The 16,536-nt window shown below is 41.4% G+C and overlaps 1 protein-coding gene across 2 annotated transcripts in view; it reads left to right on the forward strand.

Annotated features, from left to right (window-relative positions):
* The window catches only part of PPP4R3A (protein phosphatase 4 regulatory subunit 3A), a 135,379-nt gene that overhangs the window by 97,815 nt on the left and 21,028 nt on the right, over window positions 1–16,536 (forward strand). For both annotated transcript variants that reach the window (XM_030214551.1, XM_030214553.1), the window contains exons 9-11: window positions 7,747–7,849; window positions 8,111–8,269; window positions 12,735–12,904. In XM_030214551.1, coding sequence (XP_030070411.1) covers window positions 7,747–7,849; window positions 8,111–8,269; window positions 12,735–12,904 — 432 coding nt within the window. The remainder of the gene's footprint in view (window positions 1–7,746; window positions 7,850–8,110; window positions 8,270–12,734; window positions 12,905–16,536) is intronic.

The following is a 16,536-nucleotide window of genomic DNA, read 5'->3' on the forward strand; positions in this document are numbered from 1 at the left end:
TTCAAGTTAAGGATTTTCCCATTTTTTTTGAAGGTCCCGGTACTGGTGGCAGCTTAACATTGGTCTGACCAAGTATGCCAATTCTTAAGATCCATCTAGCAGCATTTTGTTTTCAACAGTGGCCAATTCAGGTCACAAGTACCTGGCAGGATCCGAAAATGCAGCAAGATTCCATGCTACTTTCTTCTTAGACCTGGGAAAAGCCGCTGCCTATCCCTATGTTAATGGTTTATGGACTTTTCTTCCAAGAATTTGTCCAAGCCTTTCATAAACCAAGCTCTACTAACTGCTTTTACCATATTCTCTTGCAACAAGTTCCTGACCTTGGTGGTAAAAATTTTTTTTCTGCTATTTGTTTTAAATGTACATAAGTAATGCCATACTGGGAAAAGACCAAAGGTCCATCGAGCCCAGCATCCTGTCCCCGACAGCGGCCAATCCAGGTCAAGGGCACCTGGCAAGCTACCCAAACGTACAAACATTTTATACAAGTTATTCCCGACATTGTGGATTTTTCCCGTCCATTTAGTAGCGGTCTATGTACTTGTCCTTTAGGAAACCGTCCAACCCCTTTTTAAACTCTGCCAAGCTAACCGCCTTCACTACGTTCTCCGGCAACGAATTCCAGAGTTTAATTATGCGTTGGGTGAAGAAAGATTTTCTCCTATTTGTTTTAAATTTACTACACTGTACACCTAATAACTTTATGGTGTATCCACTAGTCTTTCCTACTTTTTTTGAAAAAAATAAACTATTTGCTTATCTGCACAGGGAGGGCTTCAGAATCTGTCTTTACTTGGTCAGGTGGCTGATTCGGGCAAGAATACACAGCCACTTTGCAGAGTCCTGCAGGTGCTAGAGAGTCTAGACTTGGTAGTGAATTCCTGCTTAGACCCTTGAGAATCTAGGAGCCCAATTCAACATGATAGTAGGAAAGTCTTTCTGACATGGAATGGGATGAGCAGACCTTTTCTTCAGCTCTGCTCATTTTGTCCTTAGGTAGTGCCAAGAGTTTGGGGTTATCTCCAGCTTCTGGGGTCCATGACCGCAAACATGGAACTGGTTTCCTGGGTGAAGGCTCATATGCAGGTGTTGGCAGCAAGTTGTTCTGGCCAGGTAGTCACCATTGTGGCAACAGTAAGATGTGCGCCTCCCTATTCTAGAAAAGCCTTGGAGGGAGTTGGATTGTTGGTGCATCTCCTGGAGGGCATGGACCTGAAGCCACTTAGTTGTAGTGGAGAAGTAACCTAGTGGTTAGTGCAACGGACTTTGATCCTGGGGAACTGGGTTCGATTCCCACTGTAGCTCATTGTGATCCTGGGCGAGTCACTTAACCCCACATTGCCCCATGTACAAATACATACCTGTCCCCACCTGTAACCTCCGCTCTCTAGACAAATCCCTCCTTTCAGTACCCTTCTCCACCACCGCCAACTCTAGGCTTCGCCCTTTGTGCCTCGCTTCACCCCATGCTTGGAACAAACTCCTTGAGCCAATACGCCGGGCCCCCTCCCTACCCATCTTCAAATCATTGCTCAAAGCCCACCTCTTCAATGTCTCCTTCGGCGCCTAATCACTACACCTCTTCTCAGGAAATCTTAACTACCCCAACTTGACATTTCGTCCTTTAGATTGTAAGCTCTTCTGAGCAGGGACTGTCCTTATTTGTTAATTTGTACAGCGCTGCGTAACCCTAGTAGCGCTCTAGAAATGTTTAGTAGTAGTAGTAGTAGCTGCAAAACCACAGAAAGGTGGTATTTCAAGTCCCATTCCCTTTCCCCTAATTGTAACCATTGATGCAGTCTCTTGGGCTGGGGCCCTCACTTATGATAAGTTGATGCAGGAGTGTTGGCTGTCATAAAGCCTCCTGGTCTGCCAATAGGTTTGTGGCAAAAGTGACTGCAAAAGAGAAGAGGCAGATGCTGTGAAAAGACCAAAGCTGGAAGCAATAAAATTCAGGATTGGTAGTATGGCATGCACGAAGGTTAATTGAAGGCAAAATACCCTTCATGGGCATGTTTCAGCCTCCACTTGCAACACAGCAAATTCCTTGTCATGCTAAAGAAGGGAATCTCACAGTAAAACACCATTCAACAAGGCAGTACTTCTAAATGGACCCACAAGGCACTACTGCTAAATGGATCCACAAGGCAAAGTGTCTGGATTCCAAAACAAGACTTTTTAAAATTTAAAATAGGGGTGTTCGCAAATTTCACTGTACTCCTGAAGCCAAAATATGACTGCATCAAATATTTTGTCATTAATAAACCTTTATGTACTCCATATTGCTGTCCAGCAGTTTATTGCATCTGGCTTTGATCCTTTCGTTCATCGGGAGGCAAGAGTGATTCATCTAGCATTAGTGAGCTTCCAGTCAGTCATCACAGGCATGGCTGTGCAGGTCTTGTCTGACAATGCCATATACGATAGCGTATGTCAGTAATCAGAGAGGTACCCAGAGTGTTGCAGTGGCGACTGATGTCAGCCTACTGTGTGTGAGTAGAGCACACAGCCAGCATGAAAAATGTTTACATGGAGTTCCTCATTTGTCACATTCTAAACCCCAGCAAGTGAAATTACAGAGCATATTCAAAAGCATGGAATAATGAGACAAAGTCAACATGGATTTAGTGAAGGGAAATTTTGCCTCACCAATCTACTACATTTCTTTGAAGGGGTGAACAAAGATGTGGATAAAGGTGAGCCGGTTGATATTGTGTATCTGGATTTTCAGAAGGTGTATGTATATATGGATGGATGTGTATATGTGTATGTATATACAAGTATATATATAGGTACGTATAAATATTCAAATGCGTAGAAATTAGAAGCCCATCCCCATTAGTGTGGGCTTCTAATTTCTTGTCAAATGCGTCAAACTTGTCCCCGGATAAATCCCTGAATCTCCTCCCCTAGAGTATGATAGAATCCCCTTTGACCCACATTAGGGGCATAAATGTTTACCAAGGTAATCTCCTGTCCCTGCAACCTTCCCCTTATGGCCACACATCTCCCAGTTGTGTCCTTGAATTCTTTGTTGATAAACCACATTTCTGTCCCACCAGAATTGCCAATCCCGTTCTCTTCCCCTCTTTGCCTTGATGCGTCACCGCCTCCCTGTATGTTTCACCTCTCAGCAAGTGCACATCCCGTGGTCTTAAGTGCGTCTCTTGCAGGAGAGCTATCTTACCAATTTCATAGCCGCCCTCTGGACCGACTCCATCCTGTTTATACCCTTCCGTAGGTGTGGTCTCCAGAATTGCACACAATACTCTAAATGGGGCCTTGCCAAAGAATTATACAAGGGCACTATCACCTCTTTGTTCCTGCTGGTCATCCCTCTCCTTATGCACCCAGGCATCCTTCTAGCTGTGACCGTCGTTTTTTCTACCTGTTTGGAAACTTTAAGGTCATCAGACATAATAACCCCCAAGTCCCACTCTTCCTTTGTACACAGAAGCAGCACTGCACCTCCTAAATTGTAGTGTTCCCTCGGATTCATGTGACCCAAGTACATGACCCTGCAATTTTTTTTAGCATTAAATCTTAGTTGCCAAACATTGGACTGTTTCTCAAGCTTCGGTAGGTCCTTCCTCATATCATCCACACGTTCCAGAGTGTCCACCCTATTGCAGAGTTTGGTATCGTCCACAAAGAGACAAACCTTACCAGACAGTCCTTCCACAATATCACTGACAAAGACTGATCCCTGCGGTACTCCACTGATAACATCCCTGTCTTCAGAGCAAGCTCCATATACTACTACCCTCTGTGTTCTTCCGTTCAACCAATTTTTAACCCAGTCAGTTAGTCTAGGTCCCATACCAAGGGTACTCAGTTTATTTATGAGTTGCTTGTGCGGAACCATGTCGAAAGCTTTGCTGAAATCTAGGTACACCACATCTAGCGCCCCTCCCACGTCCAACTGTTTGGTCACCCAGTCGAAGAAGATTCATCTACCTGCCTCTAGTGAAGCAGTGCTGCTCGTGTCCTGCATTCCATTCAGTTTGAGAAACCTCACAATCCTCTGCTTTAAAAACATTTCCATTAGTTTACTCACCACCAAGGTCAGACTGACCAATCTGTAATTCCCAGCCTCCTACTTACTTCCACTCATGCATAGGGACCACATCTGCCTTTCTCTGGGACCTCTGGACTCTAAGGAATAATTGAAGAGGTCTGCCAGCAGAGCTGCCAGAACTTCTCCGAGTCCCTTGAGCGCACCCTTGGATATATCCCATCAGGCCCCATCACTTTGTCTACTTTTAGTTTAGCTAGCTCCTCACGACCACAGTCCTTTGAGAATGGATCTTAGTCTACCATACATCCATCCCCATTTGTATTTGTTTTCTGCTGTCCTATCCCCAGCCTTTTCGTCCATGAACACAGAACAGAAATAGTTGTTAAGCAGTTCAGCTTTATCTTTATGAGCTTGCACATATTCGCCCCCCCCCCCCCCCCCCTCAGCTTTGAGCCTAACAATGATATTATGGCCCTTCCTCCTGTTGCTTACATATCTGAAAACTGACTTATCACCCAGTTTTACTGTATTAACTACTTTTCTTCCACTTGCCTCTTTGCTTTCCCGACAGCTTTTCCAGCTTCTCTTAGCTTATCCAGGTATTCTCGCCTGTTCTCTTCTTTCTGAGTCGTCTTGTATTATATGAAAGCTAGCCTCTTTTCCCTTACCTTTTTGGCTACTACTTTCAAGAACCAGAGCGACCTTCTTTTCCTCTTTCCTTTATGTAGTTTATTAACATAAAGGTTGCCTTTAAAATAGCTCCTTTCAGTCTTATCCACTGCTGTTCTACTTCCTTCAGTTGTTCCCATCCTACTAATTCTTTCTTGAGTATTTCCCCCATCTCAGCAAAGTTGGTTCTTTTGAAATCCAGGACCTTCAATGTGATTAAGCCCTCTCCTCTGTGTTAGTATTGAACCACACCATTCAGTGATCACTAGAAATGGTCTCCCACCATGACATCAGAAACATTCTCTTTATAAGCACCAGGTCCAGAGTAGTTCCATCCCACGTTTTTTTTTTTTGTTTGTTTTTTTTTAATTTAATATTGTTTTTATTCAACATTTCAATAAAGAAAATCATACAATACACTTAACTGCAGCGACAAGGCTACCAACTCTCCAAAATTCCTCAAACTCATCTGTAACATCCCACGTCTTTTCCGGTGCCCACTGCTGAAACAATTCTTCCTGTAGGGAGTCCAAGATCCCTTTGCTTCTGGATGACCCCGCAGCAGGGATGCCCCAGTTGACACCTGGCATATTAAAATCACCTATCATTAGTACTTCCTCTTTCCTAGCTATTTTATGGATGTCTTAATAGTCTCTGTCCATTTCTTCTGACTGTGAAGGTGAGCTGTATATTATTCCAATGTAAATATATTTTCCTTTTCCTCTTTCCAGTTTAACCCACAGAGCTGCTACCCCATGAGTCCTGCAGTTCTGACACTTTTATATTATTCTTAGCATATAATGCCACTCCACCCTTTTTTCCTACCCTGTCCTTCCTGAGTGGACTATAGCCAGGTATAGCTGCATCCCAGGCATGGTTCTCCGTGACCGCCACTAAATCCAAGTCAGCCTCTATCATTGTAGCCTCTAGATGTAGAAGTTTATTTCCCATAATTCGGGCATTGGTATACAAGGCTCTTCAGATGGGTCGTCCCCCCCCCCCCCCTTCTATAGGGGCATTCGATGACCTACCTTCCTGAGGGTTATATTTGGCTTTGGGGTCTTTTTTTTAACCCTTCCTCAGCAAGTTTAGTTTAAAGCCCTCTTTAGTACTTTAGCCAGTCTCTGTTGCTGAAGACACTCCGTCCCTTCCTTGATAGATGGACATAATCTACATAATCACCGCACAGTAGCTCTTGGAAAATCATCCCATGGTCTAGGAAACCAAAGCGCTCATGGCACATGCAGATGACTCTGTTGCCCATAGCGTCCCAAGCTTAGAGTCCACTTACCCCATGCCAGCCTCCAACCTAGACAGTCTGCATTCTGTGTCCTCTAACTTAAAAGCCACATGATGAATGAAATCACAAAGCTGAGATAGTGGACCCTTTAAGAAGATATGCATACTGCAACCCACCTTCCAAACATCTTACAGAGTCACTTCCTTAAGAGGGAGCAATTTCTTCAACAAGCTCCCCCTGCAGGGGACCAGGTTCGGTGCTGCCAGATTTTGAGGATGGGCAGCAGAGTGGAGTAAACACTGTGAAGTCAAGGAACCAACTTGAGAAACGCCCAAAACTCACTGGACTCAAGGAGACAGGGAAATAGGTCTATCCTCTGAACTAAGAGAGGCTCCAGACTCAGGACTATTAACCACTAGTAACTAGCAGCCCCTGTAATCACATTATCAATTGGTTTGGTCACTTCAGAAAGTTTAGAGTTTACATGTTTCACTCTTGTGTTACATTTATCCATACTAAGAACTACCTGAGAATCCAATGAAAAAAGTATTCCAGCTCTTCTTGGGTCTTTGAGGGCACCAAATGGCCTTGATGTGCCCCTATGGTCATGCACCACAAAGCAGGTGTGTTTGTATCCACAGATGTTCTGGGCTGCTACCAGAAAGTCACTCTTCAGGTCCAAATTCACAGTGCCATGTACTTCCGCTGTACTCCCCCTAGAAGAGTGGTTCTTTGTCCCACTCGGAGTCCTGAAGCTTGGCTATGTCCCACTTGTCTGTTCTGGGCTAGTAGGATGATAGGTAAAAATTGTTTGTGCCCAATAATTTTATTTTCTTCCTGTTAGATCAGTCCAGGGCCCATTCTGGAAGACTAAGGTCTCATCTGTGAATTTGGGTCTATTTTTATTTGTCATTACCAAACCTCTGTTCAGCTATTTCTCCTAAATTCAAGGTTTTTGGTATCTTCAGTTTTAACCTCAGCTTGGGCAATAGTACACTGGTAAGTTCCAGGGCGGCACCATTCCTTATACTGGTGATGACATCACTGAAAGTTAGTGTTCACTCTGTCTGCTGGTTGGGGGGTGGGGGACAATTCCCATGTCTGGATTGATCTTGCAAGAATTAAGGCACACCCATTTTAGTCTAAAAAAAATTTTTTTTAAGAGTAGCATTACTTGGGAATTGAAATCTGTAAGTGCCAGCACCTACATGTGTAAGTGCTTGCTCTTACAATCACATATATGTGTCAGATTTTACAAAACTTTTAAGCACAGTTGCCACCTCAATCACTGGTACAAACCCCAGGTCCAAATGACCATTAGCAAGAACCTACCTTGAAGCAAGGGTAAATGCCAACACTTGGATTTTGTTAAAGAATGCATCGTATCCATTGTAAAATTGGAAATGCACCCATACTTTTATAGCCTGCCAAAGACATACCCACAACATACTTCTTAGAAACTCTGCATGCTGTGTATCTACATGTATTAGCAGCTTTCTAAAATACCTAATTGCATACATAAATGCCACTGTTTCAACATATAAAAGCCATGTAAGCCTTCTAAAATGATCTCCTAAGTGTCTCAAAATTTTACACATCTGGAAATTTAGAGTTGATACAAAATTATACCAAGCAAGTAACTTTGTTTTAAAACTGAGATAAGGCTGGCACTTTAAGCAGATTTGTAAATCTGAATCTCCAAACTTTTGTGGGTACTATCAATACTAGAAGTAGTGTGGTCCTTTTTGCTGATAAGTTTGTTATTAAAGCTTCAGTTTCTATGAGGTTTGTGATCTTGATGTTTTTGTTTCTCTAGAAAACCGAAAAGACAGAATTTCTGGGTTTCTTTTACAAACATTGTATGCATGTTCTAACTGCCCCCTTGCTGGCAAATACTACGGAGGAGAAGCCCAGCAAAGGTGAGAGTACTATGCATATTGCCTGTTATGTCCAGTACCACTCACCTTCTGTTATATTTTGAGTGCTAAATTTGACAACATATCAAGGGAAAATTAGAACATATTGCCATTTCGACCTTCCTGAGGTCTTCATTAGGAAAGATCTCTACCTAATTTATTGTTTCATATTTTAAGATTTAATTTTATATATTTCAAAGAAATGTGTCATTAATACATTTAGAATTTTCAGTGAAATAATTATTTAATACATTTTCTTTTCAGATGATTTTCAGACAGCTCAACTTCTGGCATTGATATTGGAGCTGCTAACATTTTGTGTTGAACATCACACGTATCACATAAAAAACTATATTATCAACAAGGATATTCTGCGGCGAGTGCTGGTGCTTATGTCTTCAGTGCATGCTTTCTTGGCACTGTGTAAGTTGAATTTTTATTTTGTTTTGTTGTTAATTGAATTCTAAATTATCCTTGAAGTAGAAATACCAGTTTGTGAACTGAATGACATAACCCAGCCACAAAACTGTTCATTTCAGTATATAATGGTTCTATTTCCATTGACTGTATATCTCTGTTGTTGAATGTTTACAATGTATTTTCATTATTCAAAGCTGAAAAAAATGAAAATCTAATAAATTAAGGAAGCCTCTCAGATAAAATTAATTCAGTTTACACTTGAGTGTGTAGAAATATATGAAAAATGGAGAAAAAAAGGGAGGGGGGAACCAAATAATTCCAACACAAGAATAAATAATTTCATAATAACCAAACAATTGAAATTGTGCAACAAGATTATACAGTCTTCCTTATTTGGAAGCATATCAATAAACTTCCTTTTATCAGTGTATCACTAGACTTCAACTCGACGCAGTCCTGTGTTTTGACGTAAGGAGCACCTGCTTCAGGAGTTGCAAGTAATTCAATCTAGTTGACGATGCACAGATATCATAAATTAAAGGATACCAGTCAATAATTCTAAGCACAAAGATACAACTATGACCCCATCAAGAAAACTGCAGTACAGCGAGGGAGTCAGTGAGACCTTTAGATCATCAAGGAGTAAAAGAGGCACTCAGAGGACAAGACCATTGCAAAGAGACTAAATTAATTCTTTGCTGAGTAGGATGTAAGGGATCTACCTATGCCAGAAATGATATTTAATGGAGATGACATGGAGAAACAGAAACAAATCTTGGTAAACCTGGAAGATGTAATAAGCCAAACTGACAAGTTCAAAGAGCAGTAATTCACTTGGACTGGATAGTATACACTCCAGAGTACTGAAAGAACTCAAAAATGAAATTGTTCATCTACTAATAGTAATCTGTAACTTGTCATTAAAATTCTCTATAGTACATGAAGATCGGAAAGTGGTTTTTAAAAAGGATTCAGGGGTGTTCAGGGAAATTACAAACCAGTATGTCTGATGCCAGTGCTGAGCAAAGTGAGAAAAACTATTAAAAAAAATAAAAATTACTGAATATGTAGACAAACATGGTTTAATGGGACAGAGTCATCATGGGTTCAGCCAAGGGAAATCTTGCCTTGCCAGTTTGCTGCATTTTCCTGACTGCATGAATAAACATGCTTATTCGTGCCTTCAGGAAAATGCAGCAAATTGGCAAGGAGATGGAGTCTGCTATCCAATTTCAAAGTGTGCATTTGCAGATGAAAAGTTTTATGGACTGTCTATGGGCTTTAGTCCGCTCCAGATACAAGACTAAAGCTCTCTTGCAGTCTAAAGTATGTAGTACATTTTTGCCAGGATGAGCATGAGGACTGGGGAAAAATGTTGGCAGAACAATTGATTGGGTAAGATGTTTAGGGGACTAAGCTACATATGTTCCAAACCAAAAGGGAATTGGTAAAATGAGTGAGAGGAATAACTTATTATGTAGCACTCTGGAAAGTAAAACTTAGAAACAATCTCTCCGAATTCACAGTTCAAAATTATTATGCACACTTACACTTGAGAGTAAGACACAAGGCTTTGATGTGATAAAAAGATAAGCTGTTTATTATGCCATAGGCAGCAAATAATAATAGATGTACTCATAGACATTGAATCATGCTAACCCAAAATGATAACAGGATCTAGGTTTAGCCAACACAGTGCACACTCACCTAATACAAAATTAGGATAAGTTAACAAACACCAGGCACTGATAGGCACTAAGAAGATACCAGGTCAGATCTGACAGATGGCATCACTCACGAACACTGGATCAGGAAACAGCACAGGCACTCGATGATCGTAGATTAGGATTAGGAACAAACGCATAGGTAGAAATGTGGACTACCCAGCCGGGAAGTCTCAGGCAGCGATGCCACAGATTGCCACAGATTAATGAGCCTTCATTGGGTGGCAGGGCTTGGAGCTAGGTGAGTGCTGTTACAGAAGTTGAGAAGATAGCGCATGTGCCAGCAAAGCTGATAACACCTTCAAGGAAGGGGTCTTTATACCTCTTTTAGTGCCAGTTGGTCTGGGGCTTGGTCATGAATCTTCAGTAGTGAGTTTTGTGTTCATAGCAATATAACAACAAGAAGTTGATATTGTCCAGTTTCGCCTTTCTCAGATTGGAAGGCTCCTTATGAACCTTGAGGCCTTCACACAGTACCAAGCCTCTGCATTGTCTGGTAAAGGTCAAGTCTATAAAAGTCATTTTCATGTTGCACGGTAGTGCTGAATTGTAGTGCCTTATGCAGGGTTTTACTCTACAGATGGAACTCTGACATGACCTTAGAAAGGAACTCTGGGTGTGCGTGGAGGACTACTCTGTTGTGCTGATATTTAATACTAGTAAAAAAGGCCCGTTTCTGTTTGAAAGGAAACGGGCGCTAGCAAGGTTTTCCTCTGAGTGTGTATGTTTGAGAGAGTGACTGTGTGAGAGAGGCTTGTGTTCCTGCTGCTGTGCATTCCCCGTGTTGTGCTGATTCGCTGCTCCCTGTATCGTGGCTCCGCCCCTCTCCCTTCTACTGGCCAATCTGATGTGGGTTGTGTGACATCACTATTATCTACTCCAACATGATCCACGGTTCCAGGTAGCCTCAGAATGTTGGAGGTGAGAATTATTATATAGGATATGGTTGGTGAGCTACTAGGGCTTGGAGCTCATTGACTCTGCAAGCTGAAGTGACCACCACCAGAAGTACAAACTTTAAAAAGGACATCCCTAACAAGCACTTGGACATTTTTCCTTTCAGATTTTGAGATGGGCATCCTTCTCTTGGACGTGTTTTTCTTACGTTCCCGAAATGACCACCGCCGAGAATCGGGGAACGGAACGTGCGAGGACGCCCACATCAAAACTATGTGGACGTCCCTTTTGATTATGCCCCTCCAGGTCTCGGCCAATCACAGCGCGTTTAGCTGACACAAGTGACAGCTAAACGCGCTGTGATTGGCTGAGAGAGACCTGGAGGGGCATAATAGAAAGGGACGTCCAAATAGTTTTGATTTGGACGTCCTTGCACGCCCCGGTCCCTGATTCTCTCCGGCGTGGTCATTTCTGGCATGTAAGAAAAACACGTCCAAGAGAAGGACACCCATCACAAAATCTGAAGAAAAAAACAATCCACGTGCTCGTCAGGGACGTCTTTTTTTTTGAGTGAAGGACGTGTATGAAACCGTCTTTGACATGCCGCAGAGCAGCCAGCGTAAAGCTTGGCTGCTCTGCGCATTCTCAGCTGGCCGACTGGTTTCCCCTCCTTGGGAAGGAAATTGCATGCAAATGAGCTAACAGCGAGCAGCTCATTTACATGCGATTTTCTTCATGCATGCCCGTTTTTTACCGATTCACTAAGGGATCAGTAAGGGAAGGGCTCTTTCCTTGGAGTTAGTGCATCTGGCTCTTAGTCTGACTCTGGACAGAATTTCAGCATGAAGGAAGCTCTTCCCTCATTATTCAGTACCTGTCTGAAATAGTAGTGATAAAAAAAGTTAAGTTCATTTTTATGATATAGCACTGCATTCCACAAAACAAAAGGAGCAAGTTCCCATATACCATCCTTTTCTTTTGATGTACACACAGGAAAAAAAGATTTTAAATGCTCCCAGGTTTCAACCTAATTAAGGTTTTAAAAAACCTTTGTATTTGAAACTCTGAATGTTGAGCACCCAGTTCTCATAATATGTCTGTTTTGGTGGCCCTTTACTAGGTGAAAACATCTATGCAAAAATACGTCTTTTAGGATGCTAGGGAGTTTCTATAACCAGCCCCTCCAAATGACACACTGATTACAATTTAGAAGAAATATTAGTACTCTAACCAATGAACTAATAGTTTCTCTGTATACATCCATATGCTGCAGAAACCAGCATTTTTGAAAATATAAGTGAGATCAAATAAAAATGTTACCAAGAATAAAGAACATCAATGTGGATGTCAGCAACTGATAGATTTTTTGCTTTGTTTTGGGAGTGTGGGGATGACTGCTGTGCTGAGCAGGCTTCAACTTTTTGATGTCATGCTGTCTCCTGTTTTCAATCTAACCTCCTTGGTAGCATCAACTAGGGGATTGCTGCTGCCCAAGGGGATTAGATTGAGAACCACTCTCCTTGCTGCTGCCTGACCAGATGCCAGTCACCTCCTCTCAATGCATGAGAGAAAAGGGCTTTAGCATGTGAGCTGTAGTTGGGGGGCCCAATGTGTGTGTTAACACGCAAAATGCATGTGACTTGGTATGTCTGGTATTTTGAAGAATTGGCTGGTACTTTCTACTGAGGGCATTAAGCCAAAATCAGTTACCCTACCAGTGATAAATTTATGTATTGAATAGGATGAGCTGCTTGAAGTACGTTGCCCATCAGGACAAAGGGTTTAACATGAGTGACACAGCTTTTTCAAGGTTTGTGTGTGTTTTTTGTTTGTTCTTTTATTTTTAGGTGCCCTACGTTTTATGAGAAAAATAGTTGGACTAAAGGATGAGTTTTACAACCGTTACATAATGAAAAGTTTTTTGTTTGAACCAGTGGTCAAAGCATTTCTCAGTAACGGCTCCCGTTATAATCTGATGAACTCTGCCATAATAGAGATGTTCGAATACATTAGAGTGGTGAGTTTAATTCCACCTTTCATTTGATTTTGATTTTTGTTCCATACAGTATATCATTTTTCTGATAGTTGTCTATTATCTATTCACATGTAAGGAAAGGCAGCCCAGGGTCTGGTTTGATAGGTGATATTTTAAAATGTCATAAGAAGTAGTAGTACCAATTCATAAATGAAGAGATTGGTGATCTTTTCTTCAGCCAGAAAGATGGAGACTATTTCAAGTGCATTGTCTGCAGCTTTGGTAATACTTTTGGAGGGAGGAAATGTCTTGCTATGTGTACTGATGGCATGATCATCTTTGGTAGTAAGATTTCTTGTACAGAAACTGCAGCCTTCTGATGGTAGTTTGTGGTTTTTCAGTAGGCATCAAGAGTTTATGGAAGCTGAAGCCGTGATTATTGATCAGAGCTACCATTTTTTTTTCAACTTTTTCTTCCATGTATGGAATGTCCATTAGTTTGTTATAGTCATCCTCACACAAGCCAAATACTCTAAGCTGTGCTATTCTTCTTTGCTCTATGACCACAGCAAAAGTTCTAGGAGAATTGTCAAATGTACTTCAATCACAGGATGATTTGATAGGTGCTTACTACACTTCTCTGCATTTGACTTATTTTTCAGAACATTTTTCATTGTCTTCCAGCAGCATAGAAGAGAGAGAATTTTTTTAAGTCCTGTAAACTTGCATCCATGTGTTGCACCATGTATGGCTGGTATGCTGTAGTCTTGGAGCTCAAAATGAAACCCTTAGAATCTCTTTTCTGCATGATGTAGGGTCTTCTAGTCTTTCCCAGATTGCATACTTAAGTGTTGCTTAGTATGCTTTGCTCTCTTCAGGGCAGACTTGATTACATGGACAGCTGAACTAATTGAACTTTGGTGACTTTTGAACTATTTTGCACCTTATATTTTGTGTCCAGTTTTCATGTGACTGGCCTGTCAGCGATGGAGTTTTGCAGAATTTCATATGTAGCTCCAGGAGCATCCATTCTCTGATAACAACTATGACCTCTTGGTGTAACAGTAAACAACATTGATATCTGCTTTCTGTGTGTTGAAGAGGAAAGGGAAAGGGAACTTGATATACCGCCTTTCTGTGGTTTTTGCAACTACATTCAAAGTTGTTTACATAGTATATACAGGTACTTATTTGTACCTGGGACAATGGAGGGTTAAGTGACTTGCCCAGAGTCACAAGGAGCTGCAGTGGGAATTGAACCCAGTTCCCCAGGATCAAAGTCCACTGTACTAACCACTAGGCTACTCTTTTGCCAGCTATGAATAAATTTGAGGTGCCTTGGGCCTACGGTGGCAAAAGGTCAGAGGAGCTTCCCAGAGACTCCTCTGGTTAAAATGAAAGGTGACTCGGAACAGAGCTCCAGGCTTGAAGATAATTTCTTCTGTTAAGATTTAGCAATAGGAACTGCAGTCTGTATCTGATTTACTGATTGGTCATCTTCACCATGAGCAAAACTGAACTGCCCATGCAGCAACCTGAAAGGGGACTTTGAACCAATATGTAGATCTATCACTTTAGGCATGTCTTCATAATAATCCCTTTAAAACCTATGGAAGAAATCCTTGGTACTTATGTCCGAAGTTGCCAGTCTTGTAGTTAGGATGTTCATGGAGGTCTCTAGGAAGGAGTCATCACATAGGCATAGATTGCCTGCCTTGTTTGGGAGGGCAGAGAGTAGGAACTTGGATTAATTACAAGGGAGGGCTTTTCAAGTTCCAAGGTCATCTTTATTTGACATACCACCCTTTAGTCAGGTTATCAAGGCAGTTTACATTGTGGGTTACTTTTCCACTCTCCTCCATACTCCTCCCCTCAGATTGGTAACCATTTGTTTTCTCTTACACACCCAACACAAAACATACACACACTCCCCTACCTCTCCTTCCTCCCAGGCCTGCTTCCACCAGTCTCAACTTTCCCCATCTGTTTGGTTTGTAGCTGCAGTAGGGTACAATAATTAACCGTATTTCTTTATATATTCTTATTGTGTTTATTTATCTTTATTTTAATTTTTCTAGTCTTTCCTTATTAATTCATTGCATCTTTTTCCACATTTCCTCTCCTGTCTAAAATATTCTTAAATAGATTTTTCCATTATGTTCTTTTTTTTTTTTTTTTGCTTATTTTTTGGTTCGATTTCTTCTCCGAGGGCAAGCAGGACAGAGTGCTATCATAGATGAGTAACATCACTGATGGAATCCCGGGTCATACTCTGCCCAGCATACAGAATATTCCTGAAGCCAGTGTCTTACCACCCAGTGTACTCTCATGGGACCTTTAGTTTTAAATTTTTTTTTTCCTGCAAAAATGATCCGATACATTGCTTCGTGTTTGTACGGTTATTTTTCTCTTTTTGTTGCCTTCTGGTACTTCACTGTGAGTAGTGGGACTGTTGTTTTGTTTTATTTATTTATTTTATTTACCTTTTTCCCCTCTTTTTTTTGTAGAGTTTTGCAGCCCTTTTAAGTTTTTTTTATTTTTCATGGCTTGTTGCCTGCTTAGGCCTGAGTGTCCAGTCGTGTTAAAACAAACAAAACAGAGAAAGGGGAACTTGTTTTTTCTTTTTCTCTTACAATAGAGTTGTTTGATTTTTGCCTTCAGACCCCTCCCCACCACAAGAAAGAAGGAAGTCTTCCCCACCCCCCAAGGAGCTCTTCTTTGTAAGAGGCCATTCCATTTAAGTTAGAGATCAAGGATAAGCCCAGGGTGAAGATTCTGAACGTCCTTGATTGGTGACCCCAAGAAGGCTGTGACAGTATTCGTTCACAATATCCTGAAGAATGTGTAGATGAAGAATTGAGAAACTCCACTTTCTGTGTAAGTTGTGCAGGTTGCATCAAAATAAATGGACTCCGTATAGAAGAGTCCAGAAGGCTCCCAGTTTCGAGAAGCCTCGGCTGAGCACCTTCATTTGATGTGCTCTTGACCAACCAATCCTCCAGATAGGGAAACACATGAACTCCCAGTCTTTGTAGCGATGCTGTGATAATGGCTAGGCATTTAATGAAGACTCTGGGAGCAGGCATGAGGCCAAAAGGCAGGATGTAGTACTGATTGTGGTGCTTCCCTATCTAAAATCTAAGATACTTCCTGTACAATACATTTTATGCTGCTTATCCCAGAATTAAGCAGTGGATTTTCCCCAAGTCCATTTTATATCTCCTGTAGTTTTAATAATGGTCTATGGACTTTTCCTTTAGGAAGCCATCCAACCCTTTTTAAAAACCCTGCTAAGCTAACCACCTTTACCACATTCTGTGGCAACAAATTCTACAGTTTAATTACATGTTGAGTGAAGAAAACTTTTCTCTGATTCGTTTTAAATTTACTACTTTGTAGCTTCATTCCATGCCCCCTAGTCCTAGTATTTTTGAAAAGAGTAAACAAACGATTCACATCTACCCGTTCCACTCCACTCATTATTTTATAGACCTCTATCATATCTCCCCTCAGCCGTCTTTTCCTGATATATAAATGCACACTTGAGGCATTCTATGAGAACAAACCAGACCAAAGTGCCACAGAGAGATTGGGTACAGAATTTGTCACCGTCTTTTCTGGCTGAAGATTACCCATATTTATGTCACAAAAGTAACTTGTGACTCTCAGCTTCT

The sequence above is a fragment of the Microcaecilia unicolor genome, chromosome 9 (genome assembly GCF_901765095.1).
Source record: "Microcaecilia unicolor chromosome 9, aMicUni1.1, whole genome shotgun sequence".
Lineage (NCBI taxonomy): Eukaryota > Metazoa > Chordata > Amphibia > Gymnophiona > Siphonopidae > Microcaecilia > Microcaecilia unicolor.